At 34.8% G+C, this 24,697-nt stretch overlaps 1 protein-coding gene across 1 annotated transcript; it reads left to right on the forward strand.

The window, feature by feature from the left end:
* Window positions 1–13,171: 13,171 nt before the first annotated feature.
* LOC115442925 (putative inorganic phosphate cotransporter) lies at window positions 13,172–24,317 on the forward strand. Its single transcript, XM_030168132.2, has 11 exons — window positions 13,172–13,397; window positions 15,622–15,932; window positions 16,257–16,436; window positions 17,138–17,276; window positions 18,445–18,662; window positions 19,153–19,302; window positions 20,876–21,008; window positions 22,066–22,184; window positions 23,042–23,161; window positions 23,735–23,849; window positions 24,202–24,317. The coding sequence occupies exons 1-11, from the start codon at window positions 13,337–13,339 to the stop codon at window positions 24,258–24,260; spliced, it is 1,605 nt and encodes a 534-aa protein (XP_030023992.2). The 5' UTR covers window positions 13,172–13,336; the 3' UTR covers window positions 24,261–24,317.
* Window positions 24,318–24,697: the final 380 nt, after the last annotated feature.

Raw genomic sequence — 24,697 nt, forward strand, 5'->3', positions numbered from 1 at the left:
TATACTAGCCCAGTATCCGCGTAAAGTTGCCCACAAAATTGCGTTTTGTCAGCGTTTTTTACCCGCTGGCGTTTTTTTACCCGCCAGTACGGCAATCTCCAACGAATACTGGTAAGTTAATGAACTAAACGCTATTCACTTTCAGCAACGAAGGTCATACGTTGATATGAACGGAGAAATTTTAAATGTCCTTGCCGGTTCTTGTGTATAATTGACCAAAGTTTTGCAATACCGATTATTTCTATTTCAGAAAGAAATACTATTTTTTTTTATAGGTTCACAGGAAAGTGATCTTCCTGCCCCTGATGGTGAGTGGAGTGGGGTCCACTGTGGCGGGTTTTAATACTTTGTGTGGGGTCGCTTATCGGGCGAATATCCTGCCACCAGCAAATTTATCAATACCATATTTTGCGTATCACGCCCGTAAAAGTATAAATAGTTTTACATGTTACTCATAGATGGCATTTTCATAAGTCCATTAACTTTTAAAATAATAGTGCCACTGATCGACTCTACCATCATGATCTTTGTCTAGAAAAAAATATGTTGGTTTTCAGGCCTGACTAATTACAATCATCAATAAATATTCAATGCTCTTTTTATTACAATACAATATGTCTATTTTGCAAAAAAAAAGCGGCCTATAAACGAGCCTTATGCCGAAAGACGCCACACATCTCATCTGTCGATAAGAAGTATTACAGTTTATCAGATTTGAAGATAAAACATATTAAGCAAATTTTGTGCTTATCGCTTATATGATAATGCATTTTATGGCGGAGCTTTTGTGTCGTATGAAGCGTCTGGTGAAGGAAAACTGTTCTTTTTCGATTCCATTATTTCCATTTTATTATTCTAAAATTTATTGTTTCTAGTTAATTCATGAAGCGATTTAAGTATCGTAAGCGTCAGTGCATTATTTTTTTAATATTGCTGGTTGAATGACGTGACGACCTAGCCGTTCGCCTGATGATAAGCGATACGGCCAACCATAAACAATAGAAACACCAACCAACAGCTTGAATTACAAATTATTGTTTGGTATTCCACTGCGCTCGCCATCCTGTGATATGAGATGTTATGTCTCATTATGTCCAGTAGTTACACTGGCTATAATGTCCTTCAAACCGGAACACAACAGTGACTACATACTTATATAATACATGGATAGTCTGAGTCAAGTTTTTGGTAATGTAGATATTGAAGAGGGTAGTTTTAAGATATTTAAAGTACCAGATAACTCTTCAGCTTTTGTAATCCAAGATCCTTTCCTTCAATACCGCTTACACATTAACAATTTGTTCGTCGAACATTTATGCTCATTAATATACACCCTTTATTACAGCGGGATTATTGACCGATAAATAAGACTCTATAATTAGTACTATACTTAGTAAGTGAAAAAGTACCTTTGAGTGTTTTATTATTATTTTCTTATGGGGGCTCCACTCCACTTACCATCAGGTGGGGTCCAATTGCCGTGTCAGAAGAAGAAGCCAACAATCAGTTACTATAATAGTAATCTCCCATAGTAACATCTACCGCCTAGGGTTATCTTAACCTTTATCTGTCATAATAGGCTAATGACGTCAGGATTTGTTTTTCATTGTCTTAAACTCGTGTAGAGGCTGATTCTTTCATCTGTCATTTTGTATAATTATTGGTATTGCGAAATCTAAATAAATATAATTCCTACAAACTTTACATTAGGTAAATAAGTTGTTATTGGCAAGAGTTAACAAAGATTTGATTAAAATAATGTAGTTATAAACAGTTAAAATTACACCTGTCTCATTGCCACCATGCCTTCAATATTTAAGACAAAGATATATTTTTAACCGACTTCTTTACGTATGCATAATTAATTGTATTGATGACTGTAAATTGACTTCTAAAAGAATGTGTAGTGGATAGCCCCACGCTACCCCATACCCTTTGTAAAAGGAGACTGAATAATTTATAGGTTAATAAGAGCACAACAAGGTATATTTGTGTTCATAGAATTGATCCTAGTGCCTACAGCTTAGAGTATTGCGCTAGTATGGGTTCTGAAGCTACGAGAGCCTACTTAAGTATGGAACGGACTGCCGAGACGAATATCCGCTGGTTCAAAAAACAAGGACACACACCTCTTGACTTTTTTAAAATTATGTGTGTGTTCTTTATGACTTATCGCTTGCTTTAATGGTGAAGGAAAACATCGTGAGGAAACCTGCACATCTGAGAAAATCTCTATAGGAATTTTAAGTGTGTGTGTACACTACCAATACACACTAGGCCAGCGTGATGGACTAAGACATAATCCTTCTTATTATTAGAGGAAGCCCGTGCCCAGTAGTGGGACGGTATACATACAGGGCTAATATTATTATGTTATTATGTTATTATTATGTGTTCTGTAGAAATTCTGAAGTACTTTGCTTTAACGAGAGCTGATATGTATGCAACTAGCTGCCATGGGATTTTGATCGGTATGTAAGGTTATTCAAGGAGTATGTCAGTCATCCTTGGGCTTACTAAGTTAGTGTTGTTATGTGTCCAGCATAAACTGTACCCATTTGTCTTTGAGTGATGATTTACGAAGCATCTTTAAATCACCATCTTGCTTTCCTTATTTCACTCCAATACACAATCGGAATAAAAATATTAGGTTTTGTAAAGTGGATTTGGTTTAGATTGTCAACAGGCCCCCTGCCAAGTCTAGCAGATTAGATCAAAACATACTGATGATTATTGGTAGTGACCCAACGAGAATCTCAAATATGACAGAACGATAAGATGCTATCAGAAATGGGTCAACTATCACCTTGTCACATAAACTTATCGAGACGATTGGCTTATCAGAGCGTCCAGCTGCTCAATGCTCATGTGATATGCAAAATGTCATTTTGTGATCGATTTTTTTATCTCACTCGTATAAATACGAAAGTTTGTAAAGATGAATGTTTGTTAGAAATAAACCAAAAAACTGTTGCACAGATTTAGATATAACTAGGTGTTATTCATGGCTGTACCAGCCAGAAACTCTTTACCCGCTACAAAAATCCCAAAATTTATGTATCTATAACGCAATCTGTATAATTCCAGCGCCATCTAATTGAAAATCTGATAAAAATTCAAATATATCCCACAGGAGCAAACTGCCGGGATAAAAAGTAACTTATATATTTATCTAGGACACAGTCAATACAAAGTGTACAGAGTTTCATCCAAATCCGTTCAACGGTGCTGCGTTTAGTTTTAACAGAAATCCAAACATTTTCACAAACTGTAATTTTTTTACTTTTACGGAAAAAAAGATGTTATTACGCGTACTAAGGTCCACCCCGGGAACACAACTAAAGTCTTTGCAACGTATAGAAAATTATCATATAAAATCCGCGAAATTTAGTAAAATAGTTTTATTTAATGATCATTAATAACATACATATACGCTGCATTTTATCCCGGGAAATTTTTGGCGCAGGCGAACCCGTGAGCAGAACTTGGTCAATTCGAATTTATCGCGACCTTGTCTCCCAAGACCTTTATCTTTTATCTATATCAGTAGGAGAGACTGCGCTAATATTACTGTACCGTGCTATCGAGATTTGGGCATTCCGCATTCGAGTCCTTCAAAATGGTCATTCCAAATGTCGCAATTTTTTTTTTATTTGTTAAGATTGTACAAGTAAACTTAATATTTTATACATTTTTAAGTAATTATATTATGGAAATAATTTATATATATTCAGTTAATACCTGAAATTTATTAATTACACAATATCACGCTAATTGTAATTATAATACAACGGATATAGAAATCATGTGTCAACCGCAGTATAATTTACCAAAACAAAAAGTCGAAAATATTTGCTGATCTCACTGTTTTAGTGAGATCAAATCTAACATCTTTTAAGTCACTCTCCAAAGGCTCTTAATCTAAAGTACGTTTGATTATTTACATTTTATATTTTTGTATCTAAAATTCTTAGCAAAACCACATTTTTTTTACAATATTCCATATTCTTGTCTAACAAAAGACGTACGCTCTGCAAAACAATTCAAGTCAAAAAATCCAAAACGATTAATCTTGCTAAAAGAAATGCTTCAAGAAGCATTGATACTCCAGACCAGTTTGAAGAAATAGAATGTTAGAATATCTAGATTACTTATTTTTAAAGAAAATTTTCGAGACACAATGGTTTGCTGCTTTTATTGTGTCTTAAAGTAAATAAATTAAACGGCACGTGATATCATATTGTGTTGATCCTTTTCACACAGTGTAAGCATTAAAGTATTAATAAGACTTAGTTTTATCATTAGCCACAGGATGTTCACCGTTGGAAGTCCTTTCCCAAAGATTTCTAAATCGACCTGTTGCCAGCAGACTACATCCAGAATTTTTAATTATATAAGCGACTTAATTGGAGGAATTAATATTATATAATTATAATTAAATAATTCTATGTGAAGCGGCGATAGCCTAGTTGGGTGTGGAATGGACTGCCAAGACAAATGTCCGCAGGTTCAAATCCCAAGGGCAACACACCTCTGACTTTTCTAAAATCATGTGTGTTTTCTTTGTGAATTTATCGTTCGCTTTAACGGTGAAGGAAAACATCGTGAAGAAACCTGCACATCTGAAAGTTCTCTATAGGAATTTGGAAGGTGTGTGAAGTCTACCATCCGCACTAAGCCAGCGTGGTGGACTAAGGCCTAATCCCTCTCAGTAGTAGAGGAGGCCCATGCTCAGTAGTGAGCAAGTATATAATACAGAGCTGATATTATTATTTTTAATTCTATGTACCTTGACTTATCATAAGTGCAGCTATGTTCGCCTACATGATGAATAAAGCATTTTATTTTATTTATTTTAATTTCGTCTTTTATTAGATCGTCGATAGTCCTGCTTACAGGCGAATATCCAACTCTGCGCTTCCCGATATGAGAAAAAATAATTCACTAAAACTTATTGAACTCAGAGGTAAGTTACAAAAATATATTAGCGACTTGTGGCTATGTCGCTTTTCAACTGTTTTTATTTTCGTAAAGCTATAGATAACAATGTACTCGAATGTTTCTCTACGACGGAAATATGCAAGCTAAGTAAAATATTAAGTCAGTTGAAAGATAAATTGTATTTTTATGTGCAGTTTCTTTTGTAAGTTTTTGTCGTTAGATATGAGTATCATTAGAAAGTTTATTGGGACAATAAATTGTAAGATCAACTTTGATCTTAACATTATTTATTTTCCTAGGGTCGAAATCACACAATAATTTTAATGAATTATGATCATAAATACCACCTTTCGCGCCGTCAATAATAAATTGTTTTACAATAATGTATAACCGAATAAAGAACATAGTTCATTCGTTCATATATTTCATTATTTATCTATATTAAAATGTGAACCAATTCTTTACACTTCGTAATCAACGCAAACGCCAGTCTTTTAAGTCTGAAATATGTGGCAGCATTCGAATAAAAATCCCCCCAGAACACAATGTAATGAAATTCTCTGCGAACTGAACACTAATTCCTTTAGAAATGTTGGATTCTTCGCTCTTACAATACTGATTTCATAAAATATTGAAATCGTTGGTGATGAGTTTTTATAGAAGACTGCCTCGGTGGCATAGTTCTGTTGCAGGTAAGGTGCAACACTGCTTTGATGTTCTGGTTTCGAATCCAAGGTCAGTAAGGTGATATTGAGGTTTTTTGTTCAGTATCAGCCCGAAGTCTGGAGTTCGTAGCCAATATAGCGATAGTCTTGTTTCCTATCATATCCTTAATACCACCCAAAGCATTGCCGGCACCAAAAACTAAATCAAAGCCTCCTGATCCAGTTGACATAATTGATTAGCAACATTGAAGCCCTTGTAACTACTGGACAAAATGAGACCTAACATCTCATGTCTTAGGATGACGAGCACTGTGGAATACCAAACAATACTGTGTAATTCAAGGTGTTGGATGATTTTTCTACTGCTTGTGGGCGGTCGTATCGTTAACCATCAGCCGAACGTCAAGCTCGTCTCTTCATTCAAAAGATTTAAAAAAAAGTTAATATATACCCGACAAGATACCGAAGAGGCAAGCTTTGTGGGCTTGATGACGATTTAATTTGACGAGTCGTAGTTTTTCTTAACCGCAAATATTGTTCTTTCAAATCGAAATCCTTATCGCAAGGACAATAAAACATTATCGTCTTAATCTGTCACTCAACTGAAGAATGAGTTAATCCGAGTAAAGCCTGAGCTTACTCCAAAAAATACCACTTTCTTTTTAAAGGTAGTGCGGTGTTCATTCTTATCTACCACATGGCTGGAACGAAATCACATAAATCAAAGTGATGTAACTTTGAAGTTTAATTCCTGTAGTTAGTGGTTTCTTCTTCTTAATCGTTCCCCCATTACTGAGGATCGTGACTCCTGCGTCACGAAATCTGTTTCCAGTTGATACGATCCGTCGCCTGATGAAGGCCGGTGCTGATGGGGATCTCCAGCTGTTCGGAGATCGGGTCTGACCATCTCTTCAGGTTTCGACCTCTAGGTCTTTAGTTAGTGGTTGGTGGTAAAAAAATGTCTTTTCTTATACGTGCATGGAAAAGTGACTCCACTTTACCTGATGGTAAGTGGAGTCCAGATAGAAAGTCAAATGACGAGAGCTGTTTATCTTTCGCCACTTCAGTCCTAACTTCATCAGGAGCGTGCTGCGTATCAAAAGTCAAACTAATAGTTGTAAATTACATTTCGTATCAATGTGTATATAATTTGTAGTGCCTATTTTTACGATAAGGTAAGCACTTTGCTATATTCTAAGATAAAAAAGTGGCTTTTACAATGTAATAATTTAAGGTTAAGTATATCTTTGCATCTAGTTTTATCTAAATCCATTCAGTGGTTTCTACAGTTTTACAGTTAGTTCTAACATCCAAACTATACATGTACCTATAGATTATGTTGTACTGTTTTGTTATATGTATAAATTAGTATTTCTTTATTTATTATTGAATGACGAGACGAGCTTGCCATTCGCCTGATGGTAAGCGCTACGACCGCTCATAAACAGTAGAAACATCATCCAACACCTTGAATTACAAAGCATTGTTTGATATTCTACTGCGCTCGCCATCCCAAAGCAAGAGTTGTTAAGTCTTATTATGTCCAATAATTACACCGGTTACTATGTTCTTCAAACTGGAACATAACAGTGACTACACATTGATGCTTGGCGGAAAAATAGACACTGCGCTGGTACCTATCCAGACGGACTGTCACATATGAGAGACCTACCATCAATATTTGCTCTGACAAATGGTATTTAGTTGGTTCACATTTAATATATTCAAGGTTTTGAATGCAATAGTCTGCAACTATTCATCTTGCGGAATCATTTATCATGTCCGAGTCCATGACGTTTCTTTGGATCTTGGTTTTTGAGAAACTGAATAGAATCTTGGCTTCGCTTTGAATCTAGATATTTTTGCTCCATTTGATTTGAATTAATAACTTTTATATCAGTATATACAGGCTTCAAAACCATGTAGCCCTCGGTTCTTTAAATGGTCAATAATAATGAAAAATATTCGATTTCTGAAACAAGTAATAAACTTGGGATAGAAATACTTTACAAGGTTAATGGGGTGGAAAAAGGCCAGAGAACCGTCAGGAAACTAGTCGCAATTACCCCGCAGAAGAAGTAGGCGTGAGCTAATAAAAATTAAGAAGAAATTGAATTCCCAAAACAAGAAATATCTTGGATGTTATTTGGCGGACAAAAAGACAAATCAACAGTTAAATGCTTCCAATTATATAATGTTTATTTGCCAAATGTAATTTTCTACTGGAGGAACAAAATCTAGATTTTTAATAAATTATATTCATTTTAAATTTATTTCTCTGAAATCCCTCCGAGCCGAGTAGCCACGGTGGCCAATCTCAGCGGAGATAAACCCGGCATACAGGAGATATTATAGTGTACAAGTGTATGCGGGAAACAAAGGTGCACTCTCTGTTCCTTCACACTTATAGTTCAATGAGACATGACTGAAGAGAAATCAGGCGCTTGGCTAATAGCTTTACGAGGTATGGGGGTATATCACAGCACCAATTTCTTGACTCTGAACTGCGAATAAATAATTTAAAGATGGAAAAACCCAGTCTCAATCGTTTTTGGCTCGTCCCGAGATTCGAACCCTGGACCTCAACGCTTTATTCGTATTCGTACCGAGTAGGCAATAAAACTGCGCCACTGAGGCAGTCAAATCTTCCTATCAATTAATCCTATGCTAGTTATGATAGTTATTAACGTGTTTGCAATATCCCTGTCGTAGTAATAGTAGCAATATCACGCAACAACTAATAACTTTTTACTAAAGTTCGCAGGATCTTACTGGATGCAGGTCGCTTCTAACCGGTTACTCTGGAAATCTTTATGGAAGGGCTATGTAATGTTTACAAATAGATGAGGCGATCAAGGCTCTCGCATGATGAAATTTTTGTGTAGGCTAGTGATCGAGTAAGCATGGCACACGAACTAAATTAATCTCCACCTTATACCTTCCATGAATACTTACAATGCCTGAGATTAGTAAAGGAAGGGGTGTGTTTGGGCCATTTGAAGTTTCAACCACCAAACGAATCGCGACAGCACAATATGAACTCACATTTTTTGAAACAGTGGTAACGCTGGGGCCTGTGTGCTTAAATTGAGGCAAAGAAAAAGACACGACTGCATATGGTTTAACGGGAATGGTTGAGAACACGTGACTGGCGCATCGGTCTCTCAATCACAAACAAAAAATAAACGACATTGACTTACAAGTCATGTTTTGGGACTTCCTAACTTCTAAGGGAGCTGATTACCCGTGCAGCTGCAATAGAAAGTAGATTTAGTATACATAGGTGGTATTGCAGTATAATATAGCTGAATGGGAAGCCCATTGTTGGTGCAATAATTGCTTATGTTAGATAGAATTTTGTATTTTTAATTTTTGTGTCAACAATAAATTTCTTTCTTTCTATGCCACGCGTATTTAAACAGCTCGTAACCAGCTCGTAACGCACCTCATCGCGTTTATGAAAATAAAAATTGGCGTACGGAATACCAGTCTTCTCTAATTTCACTGAGATGCCATAACACAGCCGTGTTACGAGTTCACACTGGCATGGAATAAGGCCCTAGACGAGAATACCCATGCTATGTACCTGATGATCCAACATACATTATGCATCCATTCACAGCTTTATTGTACCAGATTGAACACTACATATGATGTCCTTTGTCAGTATCTATTTAAACGAAATTGTTATTTTACCAAAAGGTTACTCTCTAAATAATAAAAATTAAACTACGAATTACGTCATTGGAATGTAGGCAATAACGTAAACTATGAAAGCAATTAGTTGCTATTATAAAGATTTCACGTTATCAGATAAACTAAATCAACTTAGATAGTGTATTCAAGTAGATAGTGCCAGAATTATAAACAAAACATATCTGTATTTTGGATAAATCTTACAAAGTTATTTATTGATTCAATTTTCTTTATGACTAATGAATTAGAGTATCATATTTATTTATTTACTTATAAAAAGTACGTATAAAAAATGAATAATATTTGTATTATAATAGACATACATGCATGTTTATTTTGTATATATTATAGTATTTATGTCTATTTTTACTTAAATATAAAAGAAAACTTTTTAAATAAACTTATCTTTATTTGATGAACTGATAAGATCTTCAAACATTAGAATGTAAAAACAATTTTTCTTCGTGCTTACTTTTTGTTTTCCTACGCTAAACATATTCACCTTACCTACGCTCTATTATCAATATTATAGGGAATTTTGTAAAGATGTTGCATTTTTTTGAAAAATAATTCTCGGGACAAAAGTTCACTGTATATTTCCCGCAATTAATCCAGCCTTTTATCTTAATCAAGTAAATTATTTATTTATCCGAGGACCTACCACATAATATAATAAAAATAATGGTCTATCTATGTATAGATATATATAATGGTCTGTCTATCTAATATTTATACAAAACGTATAAATATTTTCTTAGTTCTAACAATATTTATATTGGCATATATTCTCAAATTGTTGGAATGCCCAAATTATTTTGTCACATGTCTTTGGTTCGCCTTTCCTGATCTATAGGTTTTAAAGAAGAAACTTATTCACACTGAGACTAAAAGGTATGGCAAATAACAACTGACGAAAACAAATATTTTACGGCCAGTGGTCATAATTTATTACCTGACTTATACAAGATAACCTGTGTAACTACTGGACATAATTGGACTTAAAATCTCATGTCTCAGGATGGCGAGCGCAATGGAATAACAAACAATACTTTTTAATTCTAGGTGGAGGTTGGTGTTTCTACTGTTTATTAGCGGTCGTATCGTTTATCATCAGGCGAATGGTAAGATTGTCTCGTCATTCAAAGCATTAAAAAAAAATTGGTGCTCTTAAAGCCTAGTCATAAAATTTCACCTTATAAAATCGTTGATCTTGTCAAAACTTCGATTATCTTTTTATATAAGTAATATAAGATGAAAATAAAAATCTTTTTCGGTTACATTTAATTTTTCCTTAGGAAAATAAAATCGGTCAACAGGTGACGAAAATTACTGTTGCAAAAACTTTTTACAGCCGGCTTTTGGTACCGAGTCGCAATAGTTTCTGCATTGGTTTAACATCTTTGTTTAGAACTTCTGTAAACAAAGTTTAACCGCGTGTATTTAGATTGAAAAAGATTTGCTAACTTTAATTAGTCCTGAAATAGGTTTTGTTTTTTAACGTATTAACGAGAGAAGTAAGCCGTTCGCGTGATAGCAAGCGATACGACAGCTCATAAATAAAAACAATCTAGAAATAATATTACGCACTACTTCGTGCCAGTCTTCCTGGGATATAAGATTTTAAATCACACAATACTTAGTAATTAACATCGAAATTCAACTATTTTCGGATCTTATCGCGGTTTTTTATACCATGATTTTCTCCCGAAGTTTCGAAGATTTTGCAGCCTTCATTTTCACTGGAAGACTGAAGTGTTGGTCGTCCGAAAAGTCAGAGTTACAAAATCGTCATACATGTTGCAATTAATTTTTTTTTTTATTTAGTTTTTGACGGTCCGATCTGCGCAGAATAAGCTCACAGTGTCTTGAAGTCTGACAGCCGATCTTTTAGGTTCCGATTTAATTAAATGTACAACAGGATCCCAGGCTTAATTCGACCTTTTTGTCACAAGACAGAACGCTGTATTGCTATCGCCACTGGGAGTGAATGAAATGTTAATTTCATCGGTCTTACGGCCTAATGTCGCCACACGGAAGTGTAGCAATAAGTAAGGTCCAAGTCCCTAACCCTATGTACCGTCAGCTCAAACTGACCGAACTTTTACACATTATCTTTAATCTATATATACATTATTCTTCAATATTTTTAATCGAAAACGAAGTGAACCCTATGAAGTTTATTTTAGTAAAGAAAAATATTGTTCCTAGGCACACAAAAGTTTAAAAGGAATTTGAATTTAGAATTTGTCTAGCTACATTTGCGGCTGACTGTACTTATATCGACCCACAGTAGTTGGACTATGAATCTCCGTCCTAATAAAATGAAAGATAAAATTTATTTTATAATTGTATTCATAGATGCCAGAATACAAGAAATGCGAAATTTACTTTACGTCACTCACAATGGTATTCGTTGAGATAAACTAAATTTAAACATAACATTATCATTAATCACTTATTTGTACGTGATAGTAGACATAACAACGCATATAAGTAATAAATGGTTTGTCTGTATTATTCTATAAGGGGATAAATTGGGAAAGGCGGAATGTTTGGGGTTTCTGAAATCTCACTTGTCATGATTGATTTTTTGTTCATCATCAGCCTACAGCTGTCCACTGCTGAACATAGGCCTCCCCTAAAGCGCGCCACGCTGTTCGGTCCCCTGCTCTCCTCATCTAGCGTCCACCGGCGATCCTACGAATATCGTCGGACCAGCGGAGGTCGTCCTACACTACGCTTACCGAGACGCGGTCTCCACTCTAGGTCTCGTCTGCTCCAGCGGCCATCGGTCCTACGACAGATATGGCCAGCCCACTGCCACTTCAGCTTTTCTGCTCATACTTCCCTTATCTTCGGCCAACTCAGCATAATACTTAGATTACATCAATTTGATATATTTTTTAGTTATTTTACTATCCCAGTGTATTTTCAATATTGTTCTATTATTCATTCTCGCAAATCGCAAAATGCAGATAATAATAATGTCTTTCTCCTACCTGCCAGCCCGAGCTGGTTACTTCGGTTTGTACATTGTATTCAAAATAAATTTTACTCCTAATTTAAATGTCCATAGTTATACAAGTAATTTTAATTGTTATTTACAAATAAAAATAATTATTCTTATACATTGTTTTGACGTATCATAACTGCAACTTTGTTCGCCTATGTGATAAATAAAGTATTTTATTTTCTTTAAACGGACTTATACACTTTATTGGTACTGAAATATTCTGAAATCTGTTATTATTGTTTTAATGTATCAACCCATTTCTAGCTAACACGACGATAACATTTTGTTATGGTCAAATTATATTGGACAGAAATTTCCAAAATCGTTAAGTCAGTGAACTTTCTTATGAATCATGTTTTGCTTAGTCATGATATTTCACCTACTTTAATTAAGCGGGGTTCACAGCTTTCACGGTAATTTTATTTTATTTACCTGCAATGGTTTTCGCAGATGTAATAAGAAAGAAGACTACGGTAGCAAAATGTTGTGAATATTTTTGTCAGAGATTTACTATGGGTTTAGTATACTATAGTTTGGCAGACCTTGGCAGATGTAAAATTAACATATTCGACAAAATACTATAGCAATGTTTTGTCTTAATTTTTAATTTCGATTTAGCTTTAGAATTAAATTAAATTTAACGAAATGTTAACAGAGATCAATCGTTGTATTAGGAGATAGGAATTACCTGCCGCTAAGCAAATTTTTTGTTCAATTTCGGGTGTGCATTTAACGGCTGCGCAGTGCCTCAAACTTGTGTCCTTGGGTCCCGTGATCCGAGATATAGTTTTGAAATAAACGCGGGTAAAACCACGCGTAGCATTTATAGTAGGTTTGAATTTCATATATTCAAGTTGGTTTTCGTATTTTGCCATATAGTTAAAAGCATTTTCCTCTTTACATGTGCTTTCCTTTTTGTATTATAGATATTCAGTTGCGAATACTAAAACTGCGTTTTTTATCCATTACCTATGTATTTCTTTTATTAAGAACTTGTGTAATCTAAATTTAGTGATTTAAAATGGAAAAAACTGCAAATAATTATTCTAAAGTACCGACTAAGGAGCTTTTAAAAGATCCAGGTAAGAACATTGTAACTACTGAACATAATAAGACTTAACATCTCATGTCTCAGGATGGCGAGCGCAGTAGAATACCAAACAATACTTTGTAATTTAAGGTGTTGAAGGATGTTTCTACTGTTTATGGGCGGTCGTATCGCTTACCATTAGGCGAACGGAAAACTCGTCTCGTCATTCAAAGCAATAAAAAATGACTATTTTATATTACGAATACTGCCTGTAAGTCTGTATGCAAGAGTACTGGGTGGATGACACCGCATTCTTTCTACCACTGTGCTGGGGTACTATTTTGTCACGGTTAGAGGGACTTTATAGCAGGGGTAAAAATATTATGAGACAACATTAATTCAGAGTAACGAGGGCAGTTGGAAGTCTTAAAAAATATTGATGATTTTGCCACTGTCTATAAACAGTAATTTAAATTAGTCAAAAACAACACGGTTTTACTTACGTATACAAAAAGTAGTCGGAATCGCCGACCAGTTTCGACCTATTAAGTAGGTCATCCTCAGGGGAGACTGTTTTTGACTAATTTAATATGTCTCGCGTAAGTTTTAATAATATTATTAACAGTAATTTAGTTCTATACATATAGATACACGCAAGCCTTTCACCCTCGAAGGAGTAGGCAGAAGTGCAACTGTTGCAACGATTTTTCCACTGAGTGTATTCCGTCTCATAATATGATGTGATTTCGGGCACAAATTCCAGACTGCGATCTGATACTGAGTTGAAAATTTCAATTACATTTTGCCCGACTCACGGAACGAACCCAAGACCTGGGCACTGCAGTCTGCAGTCGTAACGTAATATAACTACTAAACGAATAATAAATAAAATAAATCCAACATTTTTCATCAAGGCAGTTAAATAATATTTTCATCAAAAATAACTTTTGGCCAGTTTAAAACACTTTTCAAAAAATATCATTTTACTGTTTATAATCATGTTATCTAAAACTTGTTATACGGACCAGTGGAATCGCGAAAGTGGATTTAACATCGTTTTGACATCAAAGTAAATAAATTGAGTTTTGTCTAACATTTGAAATCATTTTTTTTCAAAACCTGTGAACAAAACTTGCGATAACTTGATTATGCTTCATGTTCAGAGTATGTGACGCTGATTTCAACTACTTAATGAAGCCTAAATATTTTATGAAGCTTTTAATGGAACTCTTTTGAGCAACTATTAAGGTAGTTATATGACCACTGCTTTGAGGTCCCAGGTTGGAATCCCGTGTCGGGCAAAATGGTATTTGTTGTATCCGCTTATTATCAGCCCGGTATCACGAACTTGGCAAAAAAATTATGTCCTGGTAGCGCCTCTGCTTACCCCTTCGGATATAAAGGCGTAATGTGTGTCATTATTTAATTAGACTTTGTATTTTTAGTTTCGTTCATATATTTGATAAGTTTTTATCGCGATGATAAGTTCATGGAAAAGTATTTTTTATTACTGAAATGTAATTTAAATTAGTCCGTGAAATTCCATTAATAACAAAACTCTTTTTGTGTTTAGCCTGTACAAACAGAGAGATAAAATAATTCAAATAAATGGTTAGATTCAGATCATGGGTCAGTAACATTTATTTAATTATAATATCCAATATGTACGTAAACTAAAAGTATAATAAAACGATTATACAATTCATTTTGACATCGCGTTACTAAATAAAACCACATACTTATCTACTTGGAAATAACACTAAATACAATAAGTTTCTTGAGCCGTAGATGTAAAATAAAAAAAGTATAAGTTTCAAACATAATAAATATTAATAAAAAAGTAATTTTCATTTTACGGGCCCTAAAGCTACTACTACTACTATAAGAAAATTCGCTGCAGTGGCAACATATTCGAATTAAACTACAAGTTAATAAAAAAATCTGAAACTAAAAGCAGGATTTTTCGTGAAAATATTGGTTATTAATGGATGATATTTGGCACAATGTCCGCAAAGGTAAAGACGATTATGTGGTTTAATTTAGTAACGCAACGTCAAAATGACCCTGTATAAGTTATTAAGGAAAAAAATAATATTGCAACAATAACAGCGAAGAACATAAAATTATTGTTGGTACAGTAGACTGATTAATTCGTATACGTAAGAACTCTATCAGCAAATAAGTCATATTATAAAGTTTCATAATACATGATAGATATAAACTTGATTTATTTCCAATGTATTTGAATACAAAACTCAAATGATTCTTCGTTCCAGATGCAGAAGTTCCACCGCACTATGGTTTCGGCGTGAGACACATCCAACTTATCATTTTCACTATTTGTCTCAGTAGTAACTTTTTAGCTAGAGGTCATCTAGGGGTCTCCATAGTTGCTATGACACATGCCCATGAAATTAAGGAGACACACATAGCTAATTTAAGTGACGTTGTAGAAGGACTTAGTGAAAACTTTGTTTTGGGAAATGTTAGTGAAAATATAAATGAATCGGATATAAAAAGTATTGGAGCAAATTATTCCGAAATCAAATTTGATGTTAATGATACTAAGGAATGGAATGTTTATAGGGTAAGTCAATTGTAATTTATCGTTTGCTTTAATGATAAAAGACATAAATGTACACATCTGGAAATTCTTTACAAGAATTTGGAAAAAAAGTGCAGCCTGCTAAGTCTTACTAGGCCAGCATGATTGACTAGAACTAAACGGTCTAAATTTATTCCATGATAATATGGTTAGTTCAATAATGAAAACACTTTATATACCAGATTAATTTTATTATCACACATCCAATAATGATGACCAACATAATTCTAGCGGCCTAATAACGTGTAAAAAAACCACCCAAATCTAGAAATTACAAAGGAGCTAATAACTTATATATTTTTTCAGACCTATAACTGGTCAAAACCAATCCAGGAGATGATCTTGGGATCCTTTTTCCTGGGCTATTGCATCATGATGTTCCCGATGGGAATGGTGTGTCAGCGCTGGGGAGGGAAGCTTCCATTTCAAATAGCCTTGTTTGCCAACGGAATTGTGTCATTTGCAACGCCATGGCTGGCTATGTGGGTAAGGTTTTCCCAGACCTTGAGCATTCATTCCTTAGTTGACGGCGCAGGAAATTCACAAACAATTGTATTGAAATCAATGTCAGATCTTTTTGAAAATTATGAACTACCATAATGTTCCTTATTTAATTAAAAAATAGTAATAGCAGTAAATATAAATATAGTTCATAAATTCATCAGATTTTTTTAGTCACACGACGTAATAGCGGGGTTTTTTTACCATTACTAAGAGCTTTAATTTCTTAAGCATTGGATTCAGCATCCCATCGGTTTCACATTACCACAATCTCCAACATAACCAGTGTTTCATGCATGCTAATAGCTTTATAACATATAACATATCTACAATTTGAGATGTCGTCATAACGATTCTTATTTGTTTAATGCCGTCTGAACTTTGACCATTTATAGCCAAACTAAGCAATTGAGGATGTGGCTCCATAATATTAAGTGGACGCTAATAAAAAGCATATCTGCCCAACATCTTGTGGCCTTCAAATACATTATCTTTTTACCTTTATATAGCTTAAATAGACAAATAAGAAGAAGCTCATTTAATTGTTACTGAACATTACCGTCAATATACATGCACAAAAACACCATAGATATTGCAATAAGGACAAGCGGTAACAGCGAAAACGTAGGGTTATTGGATCTACAACTTTTTGGTTGTTGTATTACAAATAGATTCAATTATTATAGGGTGGATGGAAGGCTGTATGCTGTTGCCGAATTATTCAAGGCCTGTCTCAAGCTGGTACATATCCCAGTGTACAGATGTTACTTGCTAACTGGGTGTCTAGGAGCGAACGGGCGACTTTGAGCAGTTATTTGTATACGGGCAAGTAAATAAGTGAAACATATTTTGTTAAGTGAAATATTTTCTTTAATTAAGGTAGTAAAAGAGGAAGGGTATCTGATGATACTATAGGGAACGCCGCAGGGTTTACCATTCCTATTAACAAAAGAATTATGAATGCTAAGTCTAAGGAAATGTATAAGGTTTTGTAAATGCGTGTTTGTGTCATCGACAGTACCAGTAGTTATATCAAAAGCAACCTCGACTTTTTGTAAAACTGCGAAACTAAATGTCGACGATAGCCAAGTTGGGAGTGGAACGGAATAGCATGACGAAAAGTTGCAGGTTCAATATCCAAGGTCACGCGCCTATAGCTTGTAAAGTTATGTGTTTACTCTTTGTCAATTGGTTTGACGGTGAAAAAAAATATCGTGAGGAAACTTGCCCGAGAAGTACTCCAAAGAATATATGTGAATTGGTATTTGTGGTAGATTAAGGTGTAAACCTTCTTTGAAGTTGATAAACTCAGAGCGTAGCAGTCGGAAAGTATATACATGACTAATATTATTAATTTGAACGAACATTTATCATCATATATTATTTTAGGCAATTCTACCGCAGAGTTAAATCTTTTGATGTTACATAAGTCTTTGTTACAAACACGTGCGCTAACATAAGCCTGAGTAAATACATCTGAGATAATGCCATGAAAAATAAACACTCCATACAGACAGTGATATGATGACTTATGAATATAAATATTTTATGTAAAATATATATTATATTTTTTAAGGCCGTAGAAAATATAGAAATTTTAATCTCTTCTGCTATAAATTTGGGTGTTTGGAACACAGATAGGGTCTTTGATTATTGTGTGAACTAATTTTTATCTTAGTAAGTATGCTATAGGTCTTTTATATCGGGAAATATGTTTCATGTAAGCATTTCAGAATCGCGAGCAATATCTCATATACCATAATATAGAGAAGTACTTGTTTTAGCTCACGGCTATGCCTGTGTGTAAAAGATTTTTCGGGATAAAAGTCCCGCTATGTCCTTCCCAAATTCTCAATCACTATACCAAGTTTCATTGATACTAGTTCAGTGATGCTGCCGTGCAACGTAACAGACCAACAAACCAAGTTACTTTCGCGATTATAATATAAACTATGGATTCCAATAGGAGTAACCCTCTGTGTCATCTCTCTAGGTACGACTATAGGAAATATTATAGCCTTTCAAATAGGAGGCATCCTAGCTGAAAGTAGGTGGGGCTGGCCTTCCACCTTCTGGACAGTTGGAGCCGCGTCGTTTGCATCTTTCGCTCTACTCACTGTGTTCGGTGCCGCTACTCCTAAGCAGCATAAATCCATCACTGAGGAAGAGAAGAATTTTATTTTGGGAAGATTTTGCGATGGACCTGTAAAGGTATTGTTTTAGTTATATAAGAAAATTTTGTAATCTCCTAAACGATTGAAACAGTTTTATTTTTTTTAATAGCTTTTAGAAGAGTAATCCAAGCTTTATAATTCTCTGAAAGGTTTTTTTTAATAATTTATATATCTAACTTATGCTAAGATTCGTAAATGTGTTTGGATGTTTGTAAGAATAAACACAAAAATAGTAAATGAATTTCTAGAAGTTCTGAAATATAGGCTTATTTTGTCTCTCGGAGAGTTCAATTTGATTTTTATTATGGTAAAGAACTTTGAGCCACACGGTGCTGCGAGCAAAGTTCGAGTTTAGTCTTACTTTTATTCTAAGATAGAATTTTTACACGGATGGAGCTGCAAACAAATTTCAACCATAAAAATGGACAGCTGAGTTTTATTCTAGGAAGAGATTCCATTCAAAGGCGAGCAGAATGTAATCCTAACCCAAAGTCGTTGATTTATTCAGTCCATAACTTAATTTGCAGAAACCAAGAGTTCCATGGAAAGCTTTGCTCACATCGAGGCCTATATGGGCATCATTTGCGACCCACGTGGGTAGCGGGGTCGCTTATGTGTTCTTCTTCACACAAGTGCCTTCATATATCCATTATATCCTGGGCATCAACGTTAAAAGCGTAAGTGATCTGAAACTGTAAAGGGTAATTAACAAAAATACAATTCGAAAGATTTAAAAGAATGTGTAATCTCTAACACATTAGAATTTTGTCACCAAAACTTCTTACAGTCTTACTTTGTTTACCTGGAAATGATTATATTATATTTTGCTAGTAATTAAAACAGAATATCCTGTGTATAAGTACAAGTAAAGTATATCCAAAAAAATGACTTTTTTAATTTAATGAATTAGTACAAACTAGAACTCACAAAGCATTGTAAGTCTTTGGGTTACCCCTAATTATTTCTAGCCCAAAATAACTTTCAAACTTGAACATAAGGTCCAGCTTATCATCTTATCTTATAAATAAATAAAAACATTGATATTGGTATAATTACTCTTGAAAATGAGACACCTTGTGGACAGCGATTTAATCTTCTTCTTCTATATACTTATAATATATACTTATAATAAATCTGTAGAGAGGTCAATTCTGTACATGAAATATATTTCCAAAATAACTATCAGGGGGTGATTAGGGATCGATACTGATGCCAAAAATGCAATTAGTAAATTTTTTGTCTGTCTGTCTGTATAACCGTTATAGAAACAAAAACTACTCGACGGATTTTAACGAAACTTGCTACAATTATTTGTCATACTCCTGTGCTGGTTATAGTATACTTTTCATCACGCTACAATTAATAGGAGCAGAGCAGTGAAGGAAAATGTTGGGAAAACGGGAGAAGTTACTCCATTTTTTTAGCTTCCGTCGCGTGTGCAACCTTAATGGTTAAAGCTGCACAGAGATCATGTATGACGAAAATGTTCTCCTTAAAATTGTGTAAAAAATATCCCACGACAGTATATGTCTATCTTTTATGGTTGACTCACAATAACACGTGTAACTCCCGATAGCTTAGCAGTTCGAAGCTTTCTCATTATATTTGTCTACTCTTACGTTTATAACACTCTCAGTCATCCCTAATTAATAAAGTTAACATTATTAAATATTCCATAGAAAAGAATCATAGAAATCGGTATAGAAACACCAATGTTATACATGAGATACGCTAATAATAAGCCATCACGCGTGAATACTGAATCATGCTATAAAGATTATTTTTGTATATATATAAGGTCGCGAACGCACAGGCAGGCGGCTTGCTTGGCACCTAGAGGCTAGCGAATCACCTAGCGAGTAGTTTCGTAAAACGAACATTCTCGAACGTTCGCGACCGGCCTAGCAGCTAGGCGCCAAGCGCGCAGTGCGGCCGGTCGCGAACGTTCGAGGATCGGTCGCCGCGCTCGACGCGTCTCGCGGCCGCAGGCATAAAAAGGCGGGGCGTCCGCGCGAGCTTCATACAATTTTGCCTGGTCATAGGTTTGCCTATAATATTAGAGGAGTTCCTTCGATTTCACCAGGATCCCATCATCAGACCCTGACCGGACAATCGGACCACCTGCATACCACCATACATTAAAAAAACATCCCGACAAATTGAGCACCTCCTCCATTTTTGAAGTCCGAAATCCACGCGGGCGAAGCTGCGGGCGGAAGCTAGTTATTAAATAAAATTTTATTATTTCAGAGTGGTCTTTTGTCTTCTCTACCGTACGTAGCGAGTTTCTTTACGAGCGTTGGTTTTGGAATAACATCAGATTACTGCACGAATAGAAATTTAATCAGCGTGAAAAATGCAAGAAGAATCAACAACTCAATTTGTAAGATATAACTCGATCCTAAGTATACCTTTATTAGTTCTGTTATGGTTGAGAAATCCGCATAATTGATTTTCAGATTGTATGCAATTGACTTGTGAATTGCTTTACTAGTATTCTGATTTATTGATGTATCATTCTTTAGATTTCGGATCGGATTTCTATATCAAGTAATTATTTATGGTGATTTAGACAAATTAAACCATCTAATTGCTGGTGGTAGGATTACTCGTATTTTATATTCGCCCGGATAGCGACAACCGTACATGAGGTGATAAAACCCGGTATAGTAGCCCACATAAGTGTTCCATTCCGGAATCAGCCTGTTTATATCCTGTTTCAACAGGCCGACAAAATTGTGTCGACTGTCAAGGGGTAATCATTATAGTAGGTAATATTAATAATAATATCAGCCCTGTATTATATATAGTCCTACTGCTGGGCACGGGCCTCCTCTACTACTGAGAGGGAATAGGCCTTAGTCCACCACACTGGCCTAGTGCGAGTTGGAAGACTTTACACACCCTCAAAAAATCCTATAGAGAACTTCTCAGGTATGCAGGTGTCCTCACGATGTTTTCCTTCACCGTTAAAGCAAGCGATAATTCACAAAGAATACACACATGATTTTTTAGAAAAGTCAGAGGTGTGTGTGTCATTATAGTAGGTAATATTAATAATAATATCAGCCCTGTATTATATACTTTGCCCACTGCTGAGCACGGGCCTCCTCTACTACTGAGAGGGAATAAGCTTTAGTCCACCACGCTGGCCTAGTGCAAGTTGGAAGACTTTAAGAAGAATACACACATAATTTTTTTAGAAAAGTCAGAGGTGCGTGCCCTTAGGATTTGAATCTGCAGAAATTCGTCTTGGCAGTCCGTTCCACAATATTGGCTATACATCAGAATAACATATAGCGTACAATTTATAATGATTTTATGTTATTTGGTCATATAACGATAGTTATCTAATAAGTCGGAAAAAAAATTATCCCGGAAAACTCCTTCACGCGGGCGAAGCCGCGACCAAAAGCTAGTATAATATATACCTTTTGCAGCTCAAGTCGGCGTAGCTATATCGCTGATCCTGGCATCCTTTGCGACCAACACCGTGGTGGCCATCGCATGTCTCGTGGTCGCGATGTCTTGTCACATGGCGATTCACACTGGATGGATGGTAACTGATCAATTGAAATTTTAAAAATAAATATTTTTATAAAAGATTTTCAACATTTTATAATAAACGTATTACGTCTTTTCAATATAAATTTTAATCGACTTGGACACTTTTTCTGATGTTTATTTATTTAATATCTTGTGGCATGTATTTTTATATTATAAAATATGTGGTTTGCTGGGATTCAAAGAAATTTTTAAATTTAATTAGGTTTAGTTCAAGGCTCCGTTTGCTTGAAATATCTTGAATAAAATTTTAAGGTGTACCTTACTTAAAATTTAATCCAGGACAATAAGGTCTATTTCTTTTAGAATCGTGCTTTCATTAAACTTCTTTCAGACCGCCTAAGAATAAAATGAAATATTAGTCAATTATTACCATCAGTGAAGTGCCATATGCCTCTGTTAGAACTGAGCGTATATGAACGCAGACTTCTAGCTAGGATGATTTGTGAGGCTATTGAAATCAAAGAAAATCATCCCAATTTTAATAATGAAGGTAGTTGGAAACCTGCGCACGCATGGAACCGATTTGAACATTCAATTAAATCGCGACCCAATAGATCTGCTGCCAGATATTGTGATCTATTTTTGTTTAAATCGAACCATAAACAACAATTAACTTTTTTGTATAATTTAAATTTGGTAGTAGAACTGTATCCTTATTTTTTCTTACCACCAACTCCTCAGTCAGCTCCGCGATCACGAAGTGCTGCAAAGCCTGCGAAACATCGGATATCAAAGAATATTTAACAACGCGATAGAATCTGCTAATCAAGTATAATTTCAATCCAAATCAATCATCTTAAACACTTACATAAACTTCCACATTTTGATTATAACTGATTACTCTTCAAGGTGAACCACATCGACCTGGCTCCGAACTTCACCGGCACCATCATGTCAGTCGGGAACACTATCATGAACATCTTCGTGCTGCTAATCCCCGTGTTCGTCTCGCACATAGTCACTGACGTGGTACGTACTGGCGGACTAAGTAGGTCGTGATAATGTGACGTTATTGTATTTCGGTATCACTGCCAGGGTTATTTATTGTTACAAGGTCTCGGGTTCGATGCTCAGGTTGGCGAAAATAGTTTTTGTTCTTATCAGCCGTTGTTAAATTTGAGCCAGATATGGCGATAGGCTCGCCCTATATCCTACATGGGAAGCAGGTCCACTAAGTGTATGTTCCTAGTTCAACGGAGTGTCAGTGTGAACTTATTCTATAGGGATTAGGGACTTTCGATACAGGTTAACGATCGTAAAGAACCCCCGATGCGATAAACAGAAATTGAGTAATTGACAAAATATCGATGGAGTTGGCAGTTTAAGTTTAAGGAATTAACGATTGTTAATTTATGCAGAGACTATCGCTCAAGGTAGCCTAATAATTATTTACGTTTTAATGCACCTACATTTCAGTTATAGACGCCTCTTAATTCCTTAATTAATGACTACTTATATTTTTTCATTATATTTCCAATTTAAAATCATACACAGTCCTTAGTTTTTTAGCAAATCGTGACTGACTTTTTTTTATTTTTGCAGAGAAACCCACACCAATGGCGCGTGATGTTTGGAATAGTTGGCGCACTAGCAATAGCCTGCAACACTGTCTTTGTGATATTTTTAAGCACTGAAAGACAACCGTGGAGTTGTGAAAGTAATTTTTTTAATCATAACTTTTAATTTATATTTTTTTACTTTAGTATCCTTTTCCAAAAATTCTTATTCCACTTGAATATTGGTCGATGCAACACATACTCTGAAGCATGGTGCAGAAAATACATACATTTCGACCGCCTGCAAATTTGTACTCAAATGTCTCTGGAGGATTCAATTACGACGGAATCATATTAGATATATCCAACATAGGATTCAATTCCAGAACCTCGTGGAAAATTGTTTATTTCAAATCAGAATCTTATATATATACCTACACCTGAAATAAAATCTCATTTTAACGTAAATTAACAAGTGATAATTTTCCTCTGATGTGTGATTTTCCTCTCCAGATTACGATGCGGTAAACCAAAAAGAATGTGAAGAAAAGGACGAAAAAAGTGGCAAATAAAATAATTAAGTATATATTCAATTTTGTAGTAATAATAATAAAGTATAAATAAGCATACATCTGTTTTTATTTATATGTTAATATATTTAGCTTTATTCACAGCATAGATTCAAAATATATACGTATATTGATCGGATAAATACATTGGTTTAAAATAAAAATGAGTCCGTTAAAATCAGCTGCTGAAGCATGAAATTATTTACACAATAGAAGTTTAAATCTGGCCTAAAATTAATTAACAAGTCTCTAAACAAGTAATAAATTTCTCCGAAAAAAAAATGTTTTAATACACAGAACTATAAACTGTAGTTATTTCGTAAATTAAAATAATTAATCAAACCAAAATATGAAAACAAAATATTTACCATTAAAATTAAACTATTTTTCGGATTTTATCGCGGTTTTAATATTTTACTTTTTCTCCCGACGTTCGACGA

Source organism: Manduca sexta, chromosome 14, assembly GCF_014839805.1.
Source record: "Manduca sexta isolate Smith_Timp_Sample1 chromosome 14, JHU_Msex_v1.0, whole genome shotgun sequence".
NCBI lineage: Eukaryota > Metazoa > Arthropoda > Insecta > Lepidoptera > Sphingidae > Manduca > Manduca sexta.

Bases quoted from the DNA above. Each gene is read 5' to 3' on its own strand.
- LOC115442925 (XM_030168132.2), top strand. From the start codon at position 13,337: ATGGAAAAAACTGCAAATAATTATTCTAAAGTACCGACTAAGGAGCTT. The intron at 17,277-18,444 runs GCAAGTAAATAA...TCATCTCTCTAG, and splicing joins GAGCAGTTATTTGTATACGG to GTACGACTATAGGAAATATT. The intron at 23,162-23,734 runs GTACGTACTGGC...TTATTTTTGCAG, and splicing joins CGCACATAGTCACTGACGTG to AGAAACCCACACCAATGGCG.